General features: G+C 48.4%; 1 protein-coding gene across 4 annotated transcripts in view; it reads right to left on the minus strand.

Moving 5' to 3' along the window:
- The window catches only part of LARGE1 (LARGE xylosyl- and glucuronyltransferase 1), a 451673-nt gene that overhangs the window by 323985 nt on the left and 100891 nt on the right, over positions 1 to 26797 (minus strand). For all 4 annotated transcript variants that reach the window (XM_081822370.1, XM_081822371.1, XM_081822372.1 and 1 more), the window contains exon 2: positions 22388 to 22575. In XM_081822370.1, the coding sequence (XP_081678496.1) occupies positions 22388 to 22493 (106 nt within the window). In that variant the 5' untranslated portion in view covers positions 22494 to 22575. The remainder of the gene's footprint in view (positions 1 to 22387; positions 22576 to 26797) is intronic.

Here is a 26797-nt window from a genome sequence, read left to right on the forward strand (position 1 = left end):
TCATCCACGTTGTACATGTATCAAGCCTTCATTCCTTTTTATGTCTGAATAATACTCCACTGTGTGGCCATACCACGTTTTGTTTATCCATTCATCAGTTCACAGACACTGGGGTAGTTTCCACTTCATTATGAATAAACTGCTATGAATAATTGTGTACAAGTTTTTGAGTATCTGTTTTTGATTCTTTTGGGCATACACGTAGGAGTAGTGTTGCTGAGCTATATGCTAATTCTGCGTTTGACTTTTTGAGGAACTGCCAAACTTCTATAAAGTGGCTGCGCCATTTTGCATTCCTCCCAGCACTGTAGAAGGGCTCCCATTTCTTCACATCCTCTCCAACACTTGTTCTTTTCTATCTCTTTGATAACAAGCCACCCTAGTGGGTGTGAAGTGGTATCCTGTTGTGGTTCTGACTTACAGTCCCCAGTGACTAATGACATTGAGCATCTTTTCATGGGCTTATTGGCTACTTGTGTAGCTTCTTTGGAGAAACGTCTGTTCAAGTCCTTTGCCCATTTTTTATTGGGCTGTCTTTTCAGTGATCTAGAAGAGTTCTTTTTTAAAAATTTCATTCATTTTTTTTAATTTAAATTCAATTAGCCAACTTATAGTTTCAGATGTATAGAAGAGTTCTTTATTAAGGATACAAGTCCCTTATTGGATTGCAAATATTTTCTCCTATGTTGTAGGCTGTCCTCAAGGTCTTAAACGGTATCCTTTCCTATGCAGAAGAGTTAAATCCTGACGAAGTCCAATCTTTTTTTTTTTGGCTTTTGGCTTTTGGCTTTTGCTTCTGGTGTCATATCTAAGAAACCAGTCCAATCCAGTCACAAAGATTTACCCCTATGTTCGCTTCCAAGAGTCTTACAGCTTTAGCTCTTATAAGTTTATCTGAGCTCGACAATCCATTGAGTTGATTTTCGTTTTCATCCTTTTGAGAGAATAGCAATCCTCATAAAGTTTAACTCTCCCAACACCCAGCCCCTTGCTTACAGATTCTAGAAAGGAGAAGTAACTTGCCCACAGCCACACGAGGAGTTTCAGGCACGGCTGGACTCAGATTCAGGTTATCTGCCTCAATGTCCATGGTGGACGCTGGCTCCCCATGAGCGCTGTAGAGGCCAAACTTTTCCAGATGCACCGGGTAGGTACAAAAGGATCCTCCTCCCCTCCTCACAGAAGGCTCTGGCACCCCAAAGGAAAAACTCAGATTCAGCTCTGCAGCGACCTGGAACGACCCACCAGTCTTTGTACAGACTTCCTCATTCCTGTGTGTCATCTGCGTCCTGGTTTGACCCAGAACCCTGACAATTAATCTCAGGTCCAGTACCCTGGGTCCTCAAACTGGCCCTAAGGTATCAGGGGATTAAAGGATCTTTCTCAGAACCTCCCTTCCCCAGGTGGGCTTTTATCTTACCCACTCAACTGAATTCATGGAACACTTACCATGTACCTGTATTTGGGGATACAAAATAGAGTAAGACAACACAGTCCCACCCTAGAGCAGCTGTCACGTCAGTGATGGACACATACACACACTGAGTATCGACACTATATCACTTTCCCAAAGTTTAACAACAAACCTAAGTGCTCGTCTTCATTAGAGAGTGCCCACCTCTGTTCTTTTTGTGTTCTAAGTGTATTATTTCTCCCCATAGCAACTTCACGAGCTAACGATATTCCTGCCCCACGTATAGCACGTATTAAGCGCTGATTCTGCACAAAACACTCTAACAGAGGGACCCAGAAGGGCTGCAGGGACAAAGAGAGGAGTTGCGGACAGCTTCAAGCACAAGAGAATCGGGGGGCTGAGTGTGGACCATGGAACTTCTCAGGGAAAAAGCAGAGCGTGGGGCAAAAATAAAGACCTCAAAGGATCTATCAAGTGAGAGGAACAGAGTGATGGGCAGATTCCAGGGAGACGGGGCCGGGCAGGGGGAGAGGGTGCAGCCGCCAGCAGGATCCACACTCCTAGACCACAGCCTGGAGAGCCAACAAATTACACGGGGGAAAAGTCACGTACAAACTTGTCTGTGCGGGTGTGTCATATTATTACACACTCTGTGCCTTTCAGGTAATCTGCAAAACAAAAACAAAAACAAACCTGCCAACTAAAAGGAAAGAGGTATTAATACAATTCAGTGTGAGGATATGATTGATCTAAGAGTGCAGGGTAGAGAGGAGGTTGCTTTATTCCTCACCATAATAAATACTTGTATTTCGAGTAATAGAGTTTGGTTCTTAGCGCTAATGTCATTTTCTGCTAACTTAATGTCGTGGGAATCCCTCTGAGGAAGAAGAAGACTGCTCGTGGAATGCAAAGAGGGCCCATTCGGCGGGGCGGGGGGGCGCAGCGGGAAGAACTGTTCCTCCAAACGGGGTGTGCTCAGAGGCTGAAAAAAGGCCAATCCCACTGAGTGGAGGGAGTTAAATAGATCCTGCAAAGTGGCCTGGGTATGAAGGCTGCGTGCTGAGCAGAGGAGACGGCGGTTATTCAAGATTCTTCACTGTGGAAGCAAACTCGTCAGGCCCTCCCGCACCAGCCATGTAGCAAGCCAGCAGCGCTCTGTCCTGGTGGGAGGAGAGGTGGGAGGGAAGGGAGGCAGAGAGAATGAGGTCTGTCTTGCCGTCTCTGCTTCCAAAAACAGCATGGAAGCATCCCTGTACCTCCAGATGTATTACAGGTAAGAGACCATGCTTCTCGGTTACCCTGGACCAGTCGCCATTTATGCCTGTTGGCCCAGCCGAACTATTCTGGCACCCTCTTTCATTCCTTAAAGCCTTCCGGTTTGGACCATCAACTGTACTGTCGTCCCCGGTGGGGAGAGCCCAAAAGGAGGAGTCAAGAAACCTACGATGGAATTCGGTTCCTCCCCGTTTGCCACGCAACCTCAGTAAAGGCACTCAACCTCCCGGTCCTCTTTCCTCGTCTGGAAAGCGGACGAACAATACACATCTGGCAAGTCCGTCTGTGAGTGATTTACCAGGCCAACACAGCACGTGGCACATGACAGAAGTTGGGTGCATGAAGAGCTATTTTTGGCAGCGGGTTCACAGAAGCAGGAACAGCATAAGACAGAGAAGAGCCTTGGGAGGTAGCTCCTTTCCATCCTAACTCTGACTGGTCCTCAAGCTCTCTGCCCCTGCCCCTGGCATCCAGGATCCTCAGCTCATCACAGATCACAGAAACAGAGCATGGAAAAGGCACCTGGGTGCTGGCGTACTTCTCCCAGGGTTGAATGGGATTTCATAAACCAAGAAGCCTACGGCTTCCAGGTGTGGTTCTGCCCTGTTCTAATTTCCCCAGCAGCAGTGAGGACAGGGAAGCTGGGAGCTCCCACTGGAGGGAGCAATTTTCCCTTCCCTCCATCCCCTGACCGTGGTCTTCAATCACAACATGCAATGCTTGGATGCAGGGAGGCTAAGAGAGGGAAGCAGAGAAGTGATCCCCTGAAACGCATCTGCAGAAGATTCCAGAGCAGACACTGGAACAGTCCCTGAGCTCCATGGGGGTGGGGGGTGGGCGGGAAGGGAGGAACAGGAAAAAAAAAAAAACAACCCAGCTCCTCCCTGGGCCTGATGAAGATTAATATCTCCTCCCTGATGAGATGAGGCAGCTTAATCGCTGCTATTAATACAGAATCACTGAGGGCCAAAGATGGGGGCATGGAGGGAGGTAGGAGATGGGATGACAGCACCTCACAAATACCATACAGAAACAGAAAGGGATACCCTGAATGCCTGAGGACAGAGTATTTCCGCAAGGCTCAGAAGTTAATACAGAAACCTGCTAGCTGAGGCCATGCATGATACCACAGTTTGGGGTGTAATCTGTGTTTGTCCTACTAAGACCCTGGACCAATTCATTAAACACGCTGCTCTCAAAGACCACATGTGGCATTGCTGGATGATCTCGGCAGAGACCACCCCTCACATCACAATCTCATGACCCTGACCAAGGACAGCTCGGGTGTGGCCTCCCAACTCTGCTCCTCCTTGGCTTGCTCCTTATCATGCTGCAAGACTCAGCCCAAAGAGGCAGAGTCCTCGAGAAGCTTTCTTTGATGTCCCCAGAGAGTCAGGTGTCCTTCCTTCTGGACTCTCAAAGACAGGTGCACATACCTCTCATACGGTAGTTACTTTAGATTGTAACTGGGGGGGAGGGGGGCCCAAGGCCTCCAAAAGAGATTGCTGCTCTTGAAGACTTAAATTTTCACTTCTGATCCTATAACCTCCCTCCCCAACTACATAGTCTCTCCACTGCTTATAATCTCCCTCCCCACTACAACAATGGTCCCATCACCACATCTGCTTTCCTCCAAGGACCCCTTGTCCTCGGGGGAATGACCACCTTCAGAAAGGTCATTATCACCTGAGACTAACAAGAGAACAAGTTTTCTTAAGGGCAGGGCCCGTGCCTTAACCTGATTTGTGTCTTTCTCAGACCCTGGTCCAGGATCAAACCGGTACTTAATAAACCCCGTACTTAATAAACACCTGCTCCATCATCTAACAGGAAAACAGCAGAGGAGGAAACAAAGGCTCTAAAATCAGTTGGCCATCCAGAGGAGACCTCCACATGTGCAAAGAAATGTACAAAGGAGGAGTGATGCAAGTCTTCCCTGCTCAAAAATACTAGGATTTTCTCAAGAGGGTTGGGGGGTGGTTATTAAAAAAGGCAGTTACAGGGGGCATCCTCTTCCCCACTCCCTACTAAACCTCACACACAAACTCTGGGTGAATTTTCATCTCAAATAAGCTTAGGATTCCCGACTGACCAAATGCCACACCACTTGACATCTGGGCTTCAGGGTTTGGGAACCGTGAAATTGGTGCAGGACAATCCGGAAGGGCAGGTCTTGTGCAGAACAATGTTTACGCCCACGTCTTACAGAAGGAACCTGAACCCTTTCATTAACAAAAACCTTCAAATGGGGATGCCTGGGCTGTTCGGTTGGTTAAGCATCTGCTTTCAGCTCGGGTCATGATCCCAGGGTCCTGGGATTGAGCCCCGCATCGGGCTCCCTGGTCAGTCTGCTCCTCCCTCTCCCTCTGCCCCTCCCCTGGCTTGTGCTCTCTCCTCTCTCGATCACTCTCTCTTTCTCAAATGAAAAAAATCTTAAAAATCAAAACAAAACTTCCAATGAAAGGGACCGGCTTGAAATTCACACAGGAAGTCAAAGCATCATCAAAAGGTGTCTGCGGAACATATATTTTCTGTGTATATAATCAGCACACTAGAGCATGAGGCATACACATAGAATAAAAACTGCTTTGCCCCAGCTTTTAAATTAAAAAAAAAAGTGATACACACTACCCTCGAGTACGTTAAAAAAGACAAATTTGGGGCTTTGTGGTGGCTCAGTCGTTGAGCGTCTGTCTGCCTTTGGCTCAGGTCATGATCCCAAGTTCCTGGGATCGAGCCCCGCATCGGGCTTCCTACTCAGCGGGAAGCCTGCTTCTCCCTCTCCCACTCCCCCTGCTTGTGTTCTCTCTCTCGCTGTGTCTCTGTCAAATAAATAAATAAAATCTTTAAAAAAAAAAAAAAAGACAAATTTGAAAAGCGGCCAATATAGGACCAGCATCTCAACTAGAGATCACGGCCCTTATATGTGCTACACATAGTAGGGAATTTAAAGAGGCCCCGAAGCCAGTTTGACTCTTCAAGGCTCTCGCAGGCTGATGAGAATGCAAATACCCACAGAAAAACCAGCCACTGGGAGATCCAATGTCAGGCACCTGGGGCTAGCTGCAAGCACGTCTGGGGGAAAGGAGACTTTCCTAAATGCACAAGCGTGCTGGAACCAAGTATAGAAACACGGGCTGAGGCACCAACCCTGCGGGGGGGTGGGGGGGTGGGGGGCGGGCCTGGAGTCCTCAGAGCAGCACGATTCCAGATGAAGCACCCCCACTCACCCCCACACACCAGTGACTGTGGTTTCTCACTAAGCCACAGGCAGGGGCAGGGGTGGAGCCCGCGGGAGGGGCCGCAGAGGAGTGCGGATGCTGGGCAGCACCACCCGAGTGCCTGGAACTGCAGCTGGAAGGGAGAAGGAGCCCTACGGTCAGGTCCTGAGATAACCCTTGGAAAGAGCCAAGCTTTCCAAAGCCCAGGGCCAGGAGGCGTGAAGGAAGAGGACCGGAGCCTGGTTCCACGCCACCCCCTCCCCACAGGAGGCTCTGTTTGGGATGGAAAAATTCCTCCTGCTCAGAGTCCCAGAAGAACCAGCTTCAGCTTTTAACCATCCACACACGAGAAACGTGCCAATTGCCGCCACAAACCCACTGTTTCTGTAGGGTATTTGACCTCCTGCTGCCTTAGTTCCCCCATCTGTCAGACAAGGAAAACAGGGTTCCCCTCCACGTGTGGACACAGCACAGCATCATAACTAAAAGCATGGTCCCTGGGGCTGGGGCTACCTCCCTTACTGCAGAGCAGCGTGACGTTGGGCAAGTAACTTAACCTCACTGTACCTCAATTTCCTCACCTGTACGTGGGCATAATTAAGAAATCAACTTCGGGGGCGCCTGGGTGGCTCAGTCGTTAAGCCTTTGCCTTCGGCTCAGGTCATGATCCCAGGGTCCTGGGATCGAGCCCCCATCGGGTTCCCTGCTCGGCGGGAAGCCTGCTTCTCCCTCTCCCGCTCCCCGGCTCGTGTTCCTGCTCTCGCTAACTCTCTCTCTCTGTCAAATAAATAAATAAAATCTTTAAAAAAAAAAAAAAAAAGAAATCAACTTCGTAGGACAGAAGGGGGGCACCTGTGTCCGCCCCAGAGAACAGTGCCGAGCACACGCTACTTGTCTTTTCTTTTTTTTTTTTAAAGATTTTATTTATTCATTTGACAGAGAGAGAGAGAACGACAGCAGGAACACAAGCAGGGGGAGAGAGAGAAGCAGGCCTCCCACTGAGCAGGGAGCCCAATGCAGGGCTCAATCCCAGGACCCCGGGATCACGACCTGAGCTGAAGGTAGACACTTAACGACTGAGCCACCCAGGCATCCCTACTTGTCTTCTTTCTGATCCCATTTCCTGTAAAGGGGGCTACGGGTTGCCGAGTGACCCCTGAATGCCTGGCACCATGTGTGCAAGGCTCCTGTCCTGTATTAGCTCATCTGTCACAACTGTCCCCTAAAGCCTGAGAAGGAGCGGAGGGTCAGAAACAGCACGGGACTACTCCTGGGTGATGCAGCTGGTGAGCGGCAGAATCTGACTCAGAACCAAGTCTTAGGATGCAAGAACCACGCACCTGCCACCCTAGCTCACCTGGACAGCACCACCTACTAAAGCCCCTGCTGACGACTCTGCCTTACTCCCACCACACTTTGCTTCATGATGAATATGAAAGTGCAGTGTCTACTTCACACTGGAAATGAACAAAGCCATCCCCATCTTTCCACAGAACGTTCTTTTTCCTGGCAAAGACTGTTGACACTGGCATCCTGGCTCACCTCACTGCTGGGTGTCACTGGTTCCAGGTCCCAACACCCAGGTGTGACCAGGTTGAAGGTGTTCACTCTCAGACCCTCATTCTGCTATCAAGATGTCCCAAACCAGCCACTGAGTCTGCCGGACTCCGCCCCTCTTCCCATCACCAGGGCCTGGAGAAAGCTCCAGCCAGCCACCTCGGCCTCACTTTACGGCCACCATCCAAATTCTGCTCTGGGACGAAATGCCTCCACCTTCTAACCCTGCAGACCTCAGCTGTATTCAGAGGGAGGAGGAATTTCATCTTTCTGACTACTATCCTAAGATCCTTGTGTGGACCAAAAATAGTTGCCAGACAGTTTCCTTATCCCAAGAAAATGGGAATGGACTCAGGAGGGGGACCCCAGGAAATCAGGAATTGGTAATGAAGTTCCACCTGTCCTTTGTCGAGCCAGCTAACCTTTATGTACTTCTTAGTTTTCCTCTTCGTGGACTATTTCGTCAGATCTCCAGAACAACTCTTTGAGATGGGCGGGGCAGATAGGTTATCACTTCCGACCTACAGATTAGGAAACAAGAGTAGTCCTTGACCGGCCACATGGCTATTTAGTGATAGTCCATTCTTGATGCCAAGGACTTGAATGACTGGACCAGAGATTCGGCTTCCCTGGATCTTAATTTTCTCTAAGAGAGAGAATGCTAGCCCAGCCAGACTTTCAGAGCTGAGAAAGTGAGCACCACTGCGTACTAGCCAGGTGACCCTCAGCAGTCCACTTGACCGCCCTCCATTCTCATTTTGTGCTTTCTCCCATTAGGCCCTGCCGGCAACGAGTCCAGCCCAACTGCATGCACATGAAGCCTTTGCCTTCTATTTACTGGGCAACAACTATGTGCCAAAGAGATTTTTTAATACTATTTTTGATTTGCAATTACAGATCTGAGGTTTATTGATAAATGATCTCATCAAAAATAAAATAAAATGAGTAGCTGCAATTCACGGAGAGCCCAGTACGCATCAGGTGCCTACATAAACCTTCACACTCAGCTGAGGAACCCTGGATGAAGGCAGTGCTGTTCCCATTTATGCAAGAGAAACAGAGGTGTAGACGAGGTGAGAGGCGTGCCTGTGGTTACACAGCTGCTGCATGGCAGGCAGAGTTCAAGCCTAGAGCTTTCTGTCTGCAAAGCCTGATGTCCCTTCCATTCTGACTCGCCTGCTGTCCTCACGTTCAGGTGCATGCTCCTCTGACAGGCCATGACAATGTATGGGGCTGAGGAGCCAACTTCCAAATCCCTCTTGCCCTGTGGTTTCACTTCCATGTCTTCCCAAAGGACAAAAAATGCTCTCACAAATCCCCAGAACGCACTTACTGCCCTTTCAACACCTAGCTCCAGGATCACTTCCTGGTAAAGCCCTTTTCTGGCCTGTAGCCCATGCACAGCCCACTGAGCTTTGTGCAGTGTTCTCATTGCATTGGCGGTACCTTTGGGCTTCTGAATTTCTACGCCATCGCCATGCCCCAGAAAATCATATTTCCTTGATCCCCCGTGGCCGGTGCTCTGCACAGAGGAAGAACCACACGCGTACTGCTGACCATAATGGAAGGGAAGGAAGCCGGGGGCAGTGTGTATGGATGCAGTTGAGAGCACAGGCTCCAAGCCACACAAGCCGGGGCTGCGCTCCCTGGCTCTGTGACCTAGGCCAAGTTTCCTAACACCCTGCACTCGATCTGCACAAGGACGATGAGGATAGGACCGACCTGAGAGGGGTGTTGCCAAAAGTAACCCAAGTGCTGGGAACAGCACACAGAGCCAATGCTCACCAGCACCAGCTTCCATCATCCCACATTAAGGGCAGACAGAAGGAATGGCCTCAACACCGGAAGGAGCCCAGAGACTTCACCTGGGAACTGAACGAGTGAAGCAACTGAGAAGATATGCAACTCAACAGTCTCATTCTGATTACTACCTGTCATGGAAGCATCTGGAAAGCGGTGCAGAGACTTTGGACCAAAGGGAAAAAGCAGACTCCTTTCCGCTCAGAGAGCCACCCAGGCAGGGCTCTCTATTAAGAGAGAGGTGGTGGGGCGGGGGGGAACAAAGATTTCATAAATACTCTCTGAGATCCTTACTTATCCGCCCCTTCATGCCACTCACCTCGGAGTGTATATCCAAAACATGAAATTAAGCGATGGGTGAGATGCTGCTCTGCCTGGACCGGTCTCACTCACTTGCCACCTCAGCACCAGCTCCCACGTGCGGCACAGAGAAGTGCCTACGTTCATTTCTGGACGGATCTGAACAGCCCAACATGCGCACCCCCCCACCCCATCTCCCTGGAATGAGCCAGGCACTGCATGCTGGGAAGCATAAATCACAGGCATGGTTTCCACGTGGGGGAAAGCACGGACTAGTTAGTCTCCTGCTCAGAACAGGCTGACCCTTATCTGTCCCTGAAGTATGGCTCCAACCATCCACAAGGCAGAGGCAACCGGCAGAGAAGCCTAAGGGACAGGCAAAGAAACCCCAGGGCTTGAAAAGTAAGAAAAGTTAACACAACTGGACACTCCACCACCTTTGAAGTTTTGGTCTAGTACACCTTCCAAGTACATATGTGAAGGGTTATTCATACAAGGGGGAATGATCAGCTTTCCCAATCTCTGCAGAGAATGAAGTAGAAAGAAGGGAACTTACACAGAAAAAGGAAAGATCTACAATCATGTCAGTTTAAGAGGTGAATGGAAGGGATCTTAGCTCCCCGGACTAAGCCTTAGCTCTTACCATGTGCTAGCTCTGGAAGCTTGAGCAAATTACTGAAATTTCCTGGGCCTCTGTTTCTTCATCTGTAAAATGGGAAGGTCAGGACTTACCTTATTTGTTCTGAGGAACAGAGGAGTTATTATAAGAACCTAAATCCTCAGTAAATAAAGAGCTGGTATTTCTATTTCAGGCACGTCAACACTTGTTGAGCAACTGCTGTACTCCAGGTACCGTGCCAAATACTAAGGATTCGGAGATGATGATGGAAGGTCGAGGGTGTAGAAATTAGGGTGGTGCATACTAGTAACAGAAACAATTTACCCAGCACTTGTCACGTGTCAGGCACTCTTCTGAGCAATGCACACCATTCTTCTAGTCTACACAGTAACTCTGCAGAAGAGGGAAGTTATGTAAGGGAGGTGTAACCCAACACTAGAAGCTGAACAGCGGCACAAACAATCTATTGCCTGAAGGTATAAGAGCTCCCTCGGGAACCGGGTGTGAGGACGAAGATTTAAGTGTCAGGGATAAAGCAGAAAGCCGGGGATGCTGCAGAAAGACAAACAGTAGGCACTCAATCCATGCCGTCATCACCAACCTGGTCATTATCAAATCCAAGTCCTGGAGCCCCTGAGCTGAGGGGGAGAGCGGAGATCTTCCCAGAGGAAGAAGGGAACTTACATGGAAAAGAGAAAGATCTAGAATCATGTCAAACTTGGCAGAAGATCAGGCTCACCTGATGCACTTGTTGAAAGCACGGGCATCTCCACTGTAGAACCCCATTTAGCCTATCTGAGCCGGAGCCCTGGAACGGTATTCTGCCTGAGGGCCCCAGGGTGGGCCGGGAGTCTACAAGTTCAACAGATGCCCCAGGTGGTTCTGATCATCTGGCAACACTGCAACCAGAGATCCTTCCAGGCAGGAGGAGCAAATACTCGCTCAGGTTCCTCTGAGGTTAGCAGCGAAAGGGAGGTCCCAAGAAATAAGCTTCCCGAGGAGACGAGGATGATGGAGGAATCAGAGTACAGAGCTCCAATACCCAACCCCCAAGGCCGGTGTGGTGGCCCCACTGGCCTCTCCGGACTTGGCCCACCACACTCCCTCTCCAGCCCACCTGATTTCTCCGTGCCCTTCCACAAAGACGCCAAGCACCCTCCACTTCCCGCTGTCCCTTCTGCCTGAAATGTTCCTCCCCTCTCCACCGGGTTCTGCTGAGATGTCCCTTATCAGAGAGGCCTGTCCAACTGCCCTATTTAAATAGCACCTTCCCCCCTCCACTGCCGCCCTCACCATTGTCTCGCCATGTTTTATTTTTCTTTGTAGCATTCACCCCCACTCAGCAGAGCAAGAAGCTATCCGTGAATCATTTCTCCCCCTCTACCAGAAAGGGAGCTCCGGGAGACCAGAGGACAGGATCATGGGATGGAAAGTCCAATCCCCAGTGTCCCAGAACAGTGCCTGGCTGTGTGTGTTGAGTGAAGGAATGTTCTTGGATGATCCACCAATGGCTCTAAAGCTCATCTCTGAGAATACCGCCTTCCCTAATGGAGTTGTGGGAAGATTAGTTAAACGTACGTGAGAAAGCTGTTCAGCAGCACCATGCTATCTGATCGTCATGGCTACCTCCTGGTGCCGTGGAGAGGCTTCAACACCCTGCACCTGCTCCAGCAGAATTCACGGGGAGGCAGGAGACGGGATATGGAGTGCCCTCTGCTGGAGCAAAAATGACAAATACCCATTACCAAAGGGGCCCACCCTTGGAAAGAGAAGGATCCTGATGATGCAAGGCTCCCTAACAGCACAATCTTAAACATTCAACTCCCATGAGTCCGTAAGTGATTTTTTTTTTTTTTTTTTGCTTCAGAGAACACAGTCAGCATAAAGAAACACGGCTGAACACAAAAGGACTCTGTGAATCAACTCTGCATTGGCACGATGGACTCCTTTTCACCTGCACAAAAACCCTGTGAAACAGGGAGCAGCACCCCAATTTCAGGGGCAGCAATTTGGGCTGAGAGGTTAAGTTCTTCAGCTGAGGACACACAGTGTTTAAAGGGAGGTTTGGGAATGGGAGGTGGTGTGCTGACTCAGCTACAGCCCTGTAAGACCAATCTTGTTATAGAGGGTATTCAATGTGGCATCAGAGGATGGTCCTTTCCTCTCTGTTCCTCTTCAAATGTTCTCGCTACAGGCCATTCATGTGAAAGAGCTTCCTTTCCCCAAACACGGTCCCTGGGTCCACAAGTAGCTGCAGGTGCATTTACAACCACAGGTACAGGTCTCAGTCTCCCCACCCTCTTCCCCTGCTTTCCAACACCTACAGGGAGTGCTGCGGATGGACAGAAATGCAGATGGATAAAAAACGAACAGATGTGACCTTCATCTCTGGTCTTTACTAAAAGGGCTACGAAGAGGTAAGAAGCAGTGAGTCACGTGGTGATACAGACGGTCTGAGTGATCAATTGCACCGCCAGCCGAGGCTGCGAGCGTGGTGTGGCCACTTCTCTAGGCTGCAGTGGCCTCCATGGGCCTTGCTTAGACCAGGTGGGTGATCTTTTGCATCTGTCCCAGGATGGCCTTGCAACACTCCAGGAAAATAGGAGAAGGGGAAGACAACAGACATGTCCTAAGCAACCGTCTCTGCAATAGGGACTCTGTTCAGCCCTCACAACAAACGCAACAGCTATAATCATGCTCCCCTTTCCTTGGGGGGAGGAACCAACCTGCAGTGGTGCAAAGTACCCAGTCCACCGTCAATCCCATTTAAATAGTGCCGCTTGTCCCTCAGGGACACTTTCACCCCCTTCCGCATCAGCCCCCCCACCCCGGATGAACTCCTCAAGTGTTTCCAAAGGTTTTATCTGCTTCGGCTGTCAGGCTGCCAAAAGGAATCCTAAAATTCACTCCTGCTCTTAATTGTAGGAGTCTATGGAGGAGGCAAAATGCAAACTGCACTAACAGACTACCCATATTCTCTGCTCATATTGGCCTATAATAATCCTGCCAGCCACAGAATACAGCCTGCCTTCTCGTCTTGTCCTGGTGTGGAACCTGAGCGTGCGGACTTTAAAATATCCTCTGCCAGTTGTTTCAGTATCTGCAGGTCGTTGAGAGCCAGGCCTCAATGACTTTTCAGGGCAGGGCCCGGGTTCGAATGCCAGCTCCCCAAGGTATCAGCGGGCTGACTCCGGCCAAGGAGCACAACCCTCTGAGCCTCGGCTTCCACGTCTGTCAAACGGGAGAAGCATGAAGCTGTTTGGAGGGAGACAGGAGAGAATGCAGGTCACATCCCCAGCCCGGCACATGACACAGGGTAGGCCAGAAAGGCCAAACACAAAGTCTAACTGAGCCAGCCAGGATCAACGAGGGACATAAGGAGCTACCAGGAGCACTTTCTTCTCAGTCCGGCTCTGCGTAAAGCATCACACAGAGCGACGTGGGGATCCACCAGGAAGGAGGTCACGGTGACACACTAGAGATGCATGCACTGTGCAAAGGGACTGCTATGACTCCGCTCCAGCCAACGGTCACTAGCACCAAAGGAGGGCCCGGGTTGCTAGATCCTTCCATGTTATTAAGAAAGCCAGAGATCACGATCTTTCTGTGCAATCTCCCAAGTGTTAATGGTCAATAATCAAGCTGAAAATGGTAAAAGCAATGCACCGGCCAAGCACAACACAACTGTGGGCCAGATGCAGCCAATTTCTGTCTAACCAAGAGCTAGTAATTGCTATCCCTTCCACTGTGGCTCTAGTTTAAATAGTACATAGCCCTTTCATGTTTTCATGTCTCTTACAATAAAAATTGTTTTTCCAGGCACAAGGGTTTTAGGACGATTCAGGTCGGTTGACGAATGCAGATGGAAACTTTTATCCAATGTGGCATGGTATCCATATTCAGAAACAGTATCATGTTCATATTAATTGGAATTTGTCATTGCCAGAGTTCTGGTAGGAACACTGATCTTGTCTCAATGTGATGAACACGCTCTTTCAGAATTAGGGTTTTATGAGCAAGTTTCAGATCTTGCATCAGTGCTGTGATCAGACCCTCACCGGGGGCATGTGTATCCAAATGGCAAGGTGGATCAGGAGGGGGAAAAAGGAACTGTGTGGTTAAAGAGAAGTGCTAAATATATACCACCAAAGAAAAGTTCCGTGCTTAAAAAGTGTTTGAATTTCAAGTTAAACAATGACATAGATTCATAAATCCCAAAGGTTGATAAAATTCTTCTTACCTGAAAAGAATGCAAACCCCACAAAAATCTCTTCAAATTCAGTTAACTATCAGGAGTTGCATAGTTGTTTTTTTTTTTTTTTAAAGATTTTATTTATTTGACAGAGAGAGACACAGCGAGAGAGGGAACACAAGCAGGGGGAGTGGGAGAGGGAGAAGCAGGCTTCCCGCAGCGCAGGGAGCCCGATGTGGGGCTCGATCCCAGAACCCTGGGATCATGACCTGAGCCGAAGGCAGACGCTTAATGACTGAGCCACCCAGGTGCCCCATTGCATAGTTGTTTTTAAGTAAAATAACACATGCGGAAAAGTGAATTACAAATGAAAAATTTGATGAATGTTCACAAAGTGAACCCACCTGTAGAATCACAGGTTAAAAAGTTAATTACCAGTGTCCCTACGTCTTCCTTCGGCCCCGGGCCCAGTCTCTATCCCTAGATTAACGTTTGTCTGGTTTTGTATTTATAGAATTGGAATCCACCAGCACATATACTCTTCTGCATCTGTTTTTGCTCAATACTATCTCTGAGGATATTCATTTTCACTGCTCTGTAGTACTTCACTATACAAATATGCCTCTAGTTATGTGTTTACTGTGGATGTACTTTTCAGTATTTCCCTCTTTGGCACTATTAAAAATAATGCTGATGTGAACATTCTTGTACATGTTTTTTTGTGCAAACATACATATATTCTCTCTCTGGTATATGGCTAGGGACAGAACTGATGGGTTATGGGGTATGTTCAGGTTTAGGTGATAACACCAAATCATATTCAAAGGGAGTTATAAAAACATTTTACCTAAAATTAATAGACCATCAACAGGTCTCTCTGAATGAAATGCCCCCTTCTTTGGTTAAACTGCCATTTGGAATAAAAAATAAAGTCACTTTAAGACCAGCACCTCCAAAGAGCAGAAGTTCCTGTCCTTTTCAGAAAATCTTAACCTATCATTACGGATTAAACACTTATTACAGACAAAATATCATGGTTTAAAATTGTTTGAACACACACGTCGGAATTCAGTGCCGTTTTCGTGAGCAGTAAGTCCTGCTGGATGTTTATACGTATTAAAATTACACAACCCAAAACGCCCAGAGCAGGGTAAGATACCCATGTAAGAGAAGAGATGGTACAACACTCTTTTGTCTCTAAAGAATAACACAATGGAGGGGATTCAAAGAATGGGACCGGGCAATATGGACGGCCAAAAAATGATCCCCAGATATGTCCCTGTCCTAATCCCCACAACCGGTGAATTTGTTACCTTCCGTGGCAGAAGGAACTTTGCAGGTGTGATTAACTAAGGCTTGTAAAATGGAATGATTATTCTGGACTATCCAAGTGGGCCCAATGGACTCCCAAGGGTCCTTTTAAGAACACAGGACAGTCACAGAAGGAGATGTGACCATTTCCAGGAGCGGAGCTCAGAGTCAGCAAGAGGAATCTGAAGGAGCTCCACTTTTGCCCTTGCGAAAGGCCAGGAGACGGATCCCCTCCAGGGCCTCCAGAAGGAACCAGCCCTGCCAACATTTGGCTTTAGCCTAATGAGACTTGATTGTAGATTTCTGACCTCCAGAACCGTAAGACAAGAAATCTGTGTTCCTTTCAGCACTAAACATGGGACTTTGTAACTGCAACCACAGGAAAGGGATACAAAGTGGCTGATTAGCAGACACCAGGTTCCCTGACACCCGCTGCAAGGTTCTAGCCACGAGCTCCTCCAGGAGGCACAGCCAGCAGACGCCACGTCGTCGGGGCCATTTGCTCCACCCCAGCAGGACCACCGATGATGCTACACAATCAAGAGCTGGGGCAAAAGTAGAGGTCGCCTTAGCAACCACCTCACAGCTGAATACGACTGTGACAGGGCTCAACTATCCTCAGAGTCTAAGAGCTAAAGGAGACGCTTTGGGCCCGAGGTAAGAAGCAGAGATGCGTGCAGCCCCCTGCACCTGCGGCTTGGTCTCCACTCGCCGCTGCCTCGCTCCCGCCCTGCTTTGCAGGCTTCCGCTGGAGCTCACGAACAGCTAGGAAGCATCGGCCAGGAAAGCCCTTCATTTCTGACATATTAAACACAACTTGCATAATACACTTTCCGTTTCATTTTGCATTCAGCACTCTGTGTTCTTGGACCCCGTAATATCCTCATTAAGAGATCTGTTTGGGCCACTGGCAGAAGGCAGGATGGCTTGGGTGCCATCACAGCTGCCACAGAGCCTGGCCCCAGGGGATACTGAAACCTTGAGCAAATTATTCACCAGCACCCTGCACTCTCTGAGGTCACCGGCCTGCGGCACAGTCTCTGGGCCGGGGGAAGCGGGCGTGAGGCTGGGGAATCGGTCACATCTGGACAAGCTCTACTTGGATAAAAGAGCCCCCCGCAACCACCTCCCCTGTTCCACGGTTCATGGGCCCCATGATCCCCCACAGCGATAAAGCAAAGAAAGCGTTTAACTTGTAACTCCCTGGATCTCACTGCAACTCTTCAAAACGGTCCAATGTCAGCACCCCATTTCTTTCTGTTGAAATTTATCAAGACGACTCTCAAATCATTCATTTCAGGAGGAATTTGTGGTGACAAGGATGGCCATGCCAGAACAGTGAACGAAAACGTGGGTGTGGGCTGAAATCAGTCCAGAAATTAATATCCTGTGCCTGTTCACGACACGGGTTTTAAATGTTCAGGACTGTGCATCCTTGGAAGACCATTTGCTTTCAAATAACACCCGCACCCTTGCTGGCCTGCTTCCCTGACCACAGAAAGCTTCTGGAATGAGCTTCTGCACGGAGCTGGCTATAGATTCTAGGAGGGCAGCATGTGTGAACCATCTTCTGAATGGCAGAAAAGCATGCTTCTTCCACATGCTGGTAACTCAGTGACAGCTAACACCATCTCCTCAATGGCCAGAAGAGAAAGAACTACATCCGGCAAATAAAACTCACATACCCTGAAAAAAGGGGCTCTGGAAGAAAGCAATCGGCATGATCTAAATTCAAATGGAGGTGTACTGAAGCAGAATTTCCTCGGGTACCAGAATTAACGTCACATCCAGAAGGAAGGTGAGGCTCCTGGAGCCATATTCTGGGGTCTCAAAATCACAGATGCTCAGAGCCCCAGGAGTGGCTCCTGCATCCCTCAATATCCAGACTCCCTCCCAGTCAACATTCACACTAAGGACCCACTAAGAGTGATGCCCAGACTCTGAAAACGTAAAGATGAGTATAGCACTGAAGACGCCGGCTAGGAGGAAGGGTAGTGGAAAAAAAGAGAATTGCATACTGGGCAGAAGGAGCAAAGAGCAAACATTAAGAAGCAGGAAAACAGAAGGTTTCTCCAGGTGTTCAATGAGGTGCTCACCTGAGTGAAGACAGAAATTATAAGCTAAGGGAAAATGCCCGTGAAAGACCCCGAGCCATGATCGGGAGTCTGGAGAGAATCCAGGAGGCAATGGGGAGAGTTGTCAGCCCTCCAAGCCAGAAGAGGGCATTCTTCGCTCATTCACTCATTCAACAAACGGTTCTCCTGCCTCCTCTAGAGATGCAAGGCTGAACAGAAGAGAACCCCTTCCTTCCTTCCGGACGCTGGTACTCACTTGTGAAGACAGGTGATTAGGAAAAAAACAAGAAAAGTAAAGCGGGTGTGAAGAAAAGACAGTACAAGGAGTTTGGACACGTGTGGCACAGGAAGCCAACCTCGTTAAGGGTGAGGGGCCGGCGTGCTCAGCTGGGACCCAAAGGTCGATGCGAAGACTCACTGCTTTGAGCGTGAAGGACGGGCAGCTGGGAAGGGTCACTGAGATGCTAGAGGAAGAAAGGTGGATTGGAGAAGAAATGAAGGAAGTAGGGCTTAGGAACTCGGGGGTCAAAGTACCAGCAACAACACCCGCCCTGAGTAGTATCCATAACCAACAGTCACTTGGCCTCTGACAAACAGCTCTGAGCATGGGGATCTCATCACTTCCCCAGAGGGTGGACTCCAATACCTGGCAAATCTAATTCTTACAGCAAGAGTTCCTTCTTATATGAAGACCATGCCTGCTTCCCCATAACGTTTATGCATTGATCCTGGATCCACACTCAGGAGCAAATCACAGAAAGCCCTTTCCCTCTTCTGGACATATTTCCCATTAACTGGGGAAGATCCTGGTCATTTCCAACTCATTCACATCAAATGCTAAGAACAGAAAAGTTCTAGAATGTTAGGGCTCCAAGAGCCCCCATAGGTGACCTTCAGTTTTATGTCATTTCATGCAACAAGACACAAAGGCCTAGAAAGAGCGGTGATCATACCCCCAATCACCCAGCTACTCTGGCTCAGCTGATCTGGGAGCCTGAGACCACCCCCCCCCACCACAATCTAGTGTGCTCTCAGTGTATCTTGCTGCTGCATGTAATCTAACTCCAAAACTTTGTGCTGAGGGCATCTGTATCTCCGGGGGAGCCACTGAAATTAAACAGGGTTGAAAAATAAACAAACTCACATAAAGTATAAATAGCATTTCCATGAAAACAGGCAGCAACTCTGTCCCTTATTTATGGCTCCCCCTGCCTTGAAACAGAAAATTCACGGGTGTCGATAAATGGATTGCAAAGTTGTTATGTTTAACTACAGAGAAAAGCATGTCTCCACGGGGTCTTTTGGAAATGCACAGATGTCCACTGGCAACTGGCAGGGGCTGCAAGGAGGTACCCTTTGTGTCCCAGTAAACACTCTGCCTTTTCTAGAATCTCTGGATCTCTGGCTCAGGATAGGTCAGGCAGGTCATCCTGTGCCCTCACCCCTGACGCTGAGCTCCACCCCCCCACCGCCACACTGCACTTCTGTTTACACACCTCTCATGTTAGGTGTTTCATTACGTCTCAGGGCAGCTCATTCCAGCCCTGGACAGAGTGATCCTTTACTATGATGAGCTTGACAGCTGGCTCCCTGCCACATCCCTCCATAGATTTGGGGGCCATCTCTCTTTCAGGTGACAGCCCCTGGACTGCTTGCTGAAGCTGATCATATACATTTGCAGCTTCTGCTTCTCCAAGGTAAATAGCCCCAATTCCTTCCACTATTTCGTAGGTAACAAGGTTTGAATTGGCACTGTCATTCACCATGATTCTCCTAAATGTGCTGACTTGTCTCAACTGTTCTTCAAGTGTGGCATCCAGAAATAAATGCTGTGGTCCAGCTATGGACTAAAGGATACCCTATAAAAGACACCCATCACCTTTGTCATTCCAGTGAGAATATCTGTTAATGTACTCACATCAGCCCCTGTTTAATGCCATTTGTGATTTGATTCCAAGGGGAGGATTTATGATTAAGCATCATGTTGATAAATAAGGCACCTACACCCAGTCGGTGCAGGTCACCTCAGAATATTATTCCCTCAATCCTCCCCATTTCCCGTCGTCTATCTGCCAGTCTAATGAAATCATTCAAAGTCTAGGATCAAGGTCACTCCATCCACCAGGGCTGGTCCAGATAGCGTGATGGTGGAAAGCAGACTTCCAGCTGGTATCAACCTATCACTAAGCACAGACAATTATGAATTCTCCATACTGCAGATCAACTCCCAGTCTCCTTTTTTTGGAAACTCCACCACTTACCTTTGGGGGCCACCCCTCCTCCATTCTGACTCCACATGTTTTAAGGAACTCCTCTCTACCCTATGACCAAAAATAGGCACAGGGCACAGGGCTGGCCTCACAGCCTCCTCCAACTGCAGTGATTAGTCTCTGGACTACATGTGAGCAGGGCCAATTCAATCCAAAGCAGTATTGCAGAATTAGGGGGAGAAAGAACTCTTTCTACAGGCACTGGTGATGGTAAGTAGTAAGCTAAAGCTTCCTCTGTGTAGATAAAACTGCCCTGAAAGAAACCACGGCAGAGAAAAGTAGAGCAAAGGGAAGGAGGGAGATTGAGCTACAAAAATATCATTTGAGCCCCTGGATCCAGCCTTTCCTGATGCCTGTACTACCTTCGAACTTACTGGTTTTGTTAGCCCCCAAATTCCCTTGTTGCCAAAATCATTTGGGGCTGGGTTTCCATAAATGAGTGCAGATCAAAATTCTGCTCACAGCCATCCAGAAAGGTCATGTGACACCATGTCAAAGCTCTCGCCAAAGCCTGCTACCTCACTGAAGTCCCAATCTACAACATCGTATTGTAGTTAGAAAGTCCAGCTCTTGAGTCCAATAACCCAGGTCCATCCTGACCGGCTCTGGGCCTTGGACAGATCACTGCAGGACTTCTGCCTCACCGTCCTCATCTGGACCTACTACATGGGATTACCACTGAGAAAGAGTCAATGCATGCAAAGCCCTTACAACCACACCTGGCCCGCAGAAATGCCTAAAACACAATCATCCTCGTTGTTGTTGTTATTATTCTCACACTATTAGTATCACTACCCGTCCAGTTACACTGGCAAAGTCAATGTTTTCCTGTACTAGCCCTGGACCGGCACCGGGTGCTCTCAACCTTCTTTTACAAGGCTCTTCCATCGTCCCTGGCACAATGCTTCCTTCAGTCTCTCCTAGGATCAATGGCAACTCACCTTCCTCTCTCTGATCTCTTTGCCAAAACGTACTCATCCACTGCCATGTCATAATTTACTCCATTTAGCTGCTCAGATGGAAGCTCCTCTACTCCAGGGATGTATGGGACAGGGAAGTGACGGGGTGTGGTCCTGGGCCCTTCCCTGCTATGCAGACATATGGTGCTACCTCGATCATATGCAGCTGAGCAAACCTCAGAAAGTGAGGTGGACCTCCTAATTAAAAGGCAGCCCTGAGCTGTCAATAAAATTATGCATAAAGGAAATGTTTAAAAACACCATAGTGACACTCTCTCTTTCTAAAACTGAAAATGTTTGAAAAAAAGGGGGACGGGGGTTGAGTGTCAACTCTTGCTCTTGATTTCGGCTCAGGTCACGGTCTCGGGGTCGTGGGGTCGAGCCCCACGTCAGGGTCCACGCTCAGCATGGAGCCTGCTTGTCCCTCTCCCTCCCCTTTGGCCCCTCCCCTCTCTCTCTCTCTCTCTCAAGATGAATCAATAAAATCTTCAAAGAGAATTAAAACACAGGAGTGACTCCCTTGAGACAGATTTTCACTTGAGATGTTTTTGACTTCAATTGTGGGGGCAAATAAAAAGAGAGTGTCCTCCTCGACGCGGCCATTCCTTCTTCCCTCCCTGAAGCTCAGAAAACCATCTCTGATCCGCAAAACACTGCACTGCCTTTGAAACTGCTGGCTGGAAGAACGGCGAGTCTCGTCTTCTCTACCGATTTCTGCCAAGTGACAGGGACCAGCATTTGTTTTTATTTGTTTGGGGAGGGCAGCTCTTCTGTTGCATCCGTCTCTTGGGCCAGTCAGTGTGACTGATCATCTTTCACACCAGGCCCGGCCTGACAGCTCCAACCACCGTCTCCCGCGGCGCCCTAGGCTCACCTCGCCATCACACGCGTGCTGCTTCCACGGCACGTCCACGTCTGCCGCCGCTGCCTTCCCAGCACCGGGCTCGGCAGAGGCGCTTGACAAGAGCGGTAGCAACGGTAACAACAAAATGTTCAGTGTGTGAGCAAACGAACAGACCAAAGAATGAAAGAAACATGTGGCTCCATGAACAGCGAAGGAATCCCTCCAGGGCCCAAACCTTTCGCCCCTTATCGACACCGGGATCGACGTGCAAAGCTGGGATTTGACATGTGCGACCCCTCCACTGTATGCAGGTGCACCTCATTTTGCTTTTGTTTGCATTTTGTCCTCCTCACTACGGACTCCCTCCCACTACCTGTGTAAACCTGGCATGTCTCGGCCCGGGCCCACACGCGCATGCTGCAATATCCTCCCGTTCCACACAGTGACAAGTTGGGATCAGAAGACCCGGAGGGGCTTCCGAGGACTCCGGGACAGCCAGTGTCCTTTTGCTTCCCTCCTCCCTCTCCCTGTGCGGAAGCCACCTTCTTACCTTCAAAGCTCCCGGCGAACAGGTAAAGCCAGGTGATGGCTGGGATGCAGAGAACGGTCAGCGAGGCAGCCAGGAATTTCCGTCTCCCTCTGCAGATTCCCAGCATCCTCTCAGAAGTGGCAACCCCTAATCCCAGCGCCGCTTCTCTGCCCGGAGCACGGGGTCCTCGGCCTCCCTCATAATACTTTCTGAAAGGAAGAGCAAAGAGGAAGGGCTGAGTTCCCAGCGCTGTAAAAGGATGCAATTTGCGGGGGGGGGGGGTATCCCGGAGATCCTGAAAGTATCTGGCTCCTCGACGACTTCCTGCTGACCTTCTAGCCCAAGACACAATGCTGCAGTCTTACATCTATCAAAACTGAGACAGCTCTTTTAAAAGTAAATAAAGGATGATGGAAACTATGACATCGCTCCCTCCCTCCTTCCCTCTCTCTCTTTCTCGCACGTGCACACACACACACGTGTGTGTGCAAGTATTTTATAGTACAGATTAGTTTGAAGCCTGAACACACTTACTAAAAATGCATTTAGTTAGCCCCTTGTATGTACCAAGCACTAACTAGGTGCCCTGTTTTCAAAAATGCCAGGAACACGGGTTAGTTTCCAAGAACACAGTCTAACAAGAGAGACCGACTTAAAACATCCACGGGCACTCCAAAACTGTGATGACTGAGAAGTGCACGCATGGACCTCTCTGGAAAGACCAAGGAAGTTGCTGACTGATCCCTGGGCGGTCAAAATGGCAGAACAGTTCCTGAGTTCGAGCCAGAGAGAGCCGTGGAAGGCGCCGGGGGCTGCCTCCTGGCACACTCGGAGGAGAGGAGGCTGGGTCAGCCAATGTCATCTGCAGGGAACCACATCCCGATCACAGCTGATAACCTACAAACACTCACCAGGGACTGTCTTAATAGCTTCCACCTTTAATATGGAAGATGTCCAGAAAAGCATGGAAACGATTAAAACGTGCAGAAGATGGAGAGGAACACAGATAACCTGTCACCAGCCTGCAGAGAGTCAATCCTGAGGCCAGGCGGAAGACTTGCTGAGACGTGTTCAAAGCAGAGGGAGAAGGTCAATGCACATGGAGTAGAGGCCCAGGATCCTTCACCTGGGGATCTGACCGGCAGGTCATGTGCCTTATAAAGGAATTTAAAAACCAACAGCCCTGCAATCTCATCTCCACCTATCTCCTCACATCGAGCTCACACTGACTGCAGGTGGAGCGAGGAGCCTCCCAAACGGAGCAGAACCTACCCCTGCAGGCAGCTATACAAGGCTTGTCATCCCCAAAGAAATTGCTGGTTTGGGTGTCCCTTTGGGTATTCCCATAATATGTCCTTCCCTCTGCCATAACCCTTAAACCCCATGGGACTATGGCCTGGTTGAACCATCTGTCCTCCCCACCAGCCTTGGGGTTTCCGGGAGACAGACATCCTGTCCGCTCACCTTGCATTCCCTAAGACTGGGCATACCGTCTGTCACCTGTAGGCTGGCTGATAGCTGTCGGCTGAACAAATAAATGGGATCAGATTCTAACCAAAGGCAGCCCTCCCAAGCTTCAGGAGTCTGTGTTCAGCAAGTTGCTGGCAATAAACACCTAATGGAGCCAATCTCAATTGTCAACGCCAGGTTTGCTTCTGCACCCAACTCTGACATGATTTTCTAAATGGCCCTCCTTTGAAACAGATGAATGATCCCAGGGCTGGAGGGTGTGGGCTAGCAAGGAAAACCAAACAAGCAAAATCGCTTTAAACAAGGAATGTTGACTGGAGGAAAGTCCCCCGCGGGAAGTGTTTCATTCTGAAGCATGGGCAACAGACCCTCCACACACACTGTGTCACCAAGAATGAGGATCGCCCCACCACTGGCCAAATCTCGCAGGAAGAACAGGGGACAGGAGGCTATGCAGTTAGATCTGGATTCAAATCCAGTTCCGCATGTGACTAGCTATGACATTGGCAAGCCCCCTGTCGCTGGGTAAGCTTCATTTTGTTCATCTCAAGCAATGGCCTCTCTGTCAGAGAGTCTTAAACGAGAGAGCCCTTGAGTAAGTGCTGAGCAAAGGAACATGTGACAGGGCGAGCCCCACCTCTTCCCGAGAGCTGAACGAGGAGCAGCACTCAGGCTTTTCCAGAAAACAGATCCCAACAAGTATGTTCGGCTGACACCACCAAATGGGTGATCTCAACCTGAACATCCTACTCGAATCTCCTTTAGGAGATACCACCACATTAAAATGGCCCTTTGTGGGTTGTTTGTTTGTTTGTTTTCAGTTCACTTACAATAATAGTAGCAAAGACAACTAGCAGTAATAACCTGTGAAGTAGGAACCAGTTTCCATCCCCATTTAATGGATGAGAAACTGAGGCCTAAAAAGACCAACTGGCCAAAGGTTATACCAGCAACACCTCAGGCTCTCCTCTCCCTAAGGAACTGATTCTAACAACCTTTGCCAGGGGTCATTTTCCCTCTGATCTAACCTAAATCCTTCATATTGAATCTTAGGATTTTTCTTCCCAGAGTTCAATATATCACCACTGTTTGCTCTCATTAAAAAAAAAAAAAAGTTCAATAGAACAAAAACTGGAAAGCTCTTGGTGAATTTGGACTTCAGGGGACGACAGCAGGACTATATATGGAGCTGAACTCAAGTGGTGTTAATATTTAAAAGCATTTTTAAAAAACTCTTTAAGACACTTATTTTCCTCTTTTCCTCACTCCATCTGCAAAAGTTACTTTCAACTGGCACAATTTGTCCAAAGTTTTAAAACAGAGTCTAGAGTGGTTTGCATTTTATGATAACACTGGCATCTAAAATTAAACCCAGCAGGTAAAAATTATTCCCTCATGGATCTGACTTTTAAATGACACCTCTGTGCACTAAAAACACATTTTAAAGAAAAATCTCAATTTATATCAGAAGTTACTCTAGGAAGTCAATACAGGAATCAACACAAGAAGGAAGGAAGGAAAAAACCGAAGGCGGGCTGAAAATTACCTCCCACATGTGTAAACATTGATGGATTAACTGGAAAATTAGTCTGGAACCTGCTTTTGCCTGGTCAGAGGGAGACAGACTCCTGGGGCAAAGAGTCACCTTTAAAATGCCCCTGCCTCGAACCCAACACCCAATTCTCCTTGGCCAAGATGGTCAATTCTCCCACTAAACATCTACTACTCCATCTGTCTTCTCCCATCTGTCTTAACCAATGAAATTCACATTTATGCAAAACATTGCATGAGCCAGAAAAAGTATCGTGATCTATTAAAGCCATAAAAGCAGCATTCAGAGCTGAGAGTAAATAAAATGTGATTACAAGTATCCTTCAGTCCAATGTAACACATTGTATACACATGTACAAATACCTATAAAACTATACATATGAAAAAAGGTATAAAGGTTATAGGTTATCTCTGGGTATAGGATATGGATAATTTAAATATATATGAATATGTATTTTTCCCAAATTTTATACAAAAAATAGTGTGGCTTTTATAATTTAAAACTTGAATCACCATGTCTTCTTGTTATATTGCACATGATTCAAAATACCTCAGCGCGAACAGTGAAGAATACATGAGTTAGTTTTACTTTACATGCAAGGTGCAGTGAGTTAAGATCTGTAGGATCCCTGGGGAGCCTGGGTGGCTCAGTTGTTAAGCGTCTGCCTTCGGCTCAGGTCATGGTCCCAGGGTCCTGGGATCGAGCCTGGCATTGGGCTCCCTGCTCAGTGGGAAGCCTGCTTCTCCCTCTCCCTCTCCCCCTGCTTGTGTTTCCTCTGTGTCTTTCTCTGTCAAATAAATAAATAAAATCTTAAAAAAAAAAAAAATCTGTAGGATCCTCATTGGGAATACACCCTCCAGGGGTGGCTGGCTACCATTTGAAAGTCTCTAGTCAGAAGCTCACATTCCAAATGCTGATCTGATCAACACTGGAGATTGTCTTTTTTTTTTTTTTAAGTAGGCTCCACAGCCAACATGGGGCTTGAACTCATAACCCCGAGATCAAGAGTTGTAAGCTCTACCAACTGAGCCAGCCAGGTGCCCCTGGAGGTTGTCTTTTAACTAGCATCATTAGAAATGAGTTTTCATGGGTGTTCAAGATGTATGAGTTGTCTAGAAATACTGCACATGAAGAGGGAATAAAAGTCTAAGTAATCTCCAAAAGAAACAAATAAACAAAACGTCTAAGGAACCCAATGGCCAAAATCCTTCAGTTGCACTTAGGAGCCAAACTGATCCTATGGGCAGGCAACAGAGTTGGGTCACCGACTATAACTTTAAGATCAGGTGAATCCTGTCAGTTCCATGTTGTCATCTGAGTCTCAAGTGAACCTTTCTTAGGGGTCCTACAGCAGACGGACCCTCCATAGATGTCAGCTTTGTTTTATCATTATTTGTACTACTGCACCC

The sequence above is a fragment of the Leptonychotes weddellii genome, chromosome 5, assembly GCF_054177405.1.
Source record: "Leptonychotes weddellii isolate Sample4059 chromosome 5, ASM5417740v2, whole genome shotgun sequence".
NCBI lineage: Eukaryota > Metazoa > Chordata > Mammalia > Carnivora > Phocidae > Leptonychotes > Leptonychotes weddellii.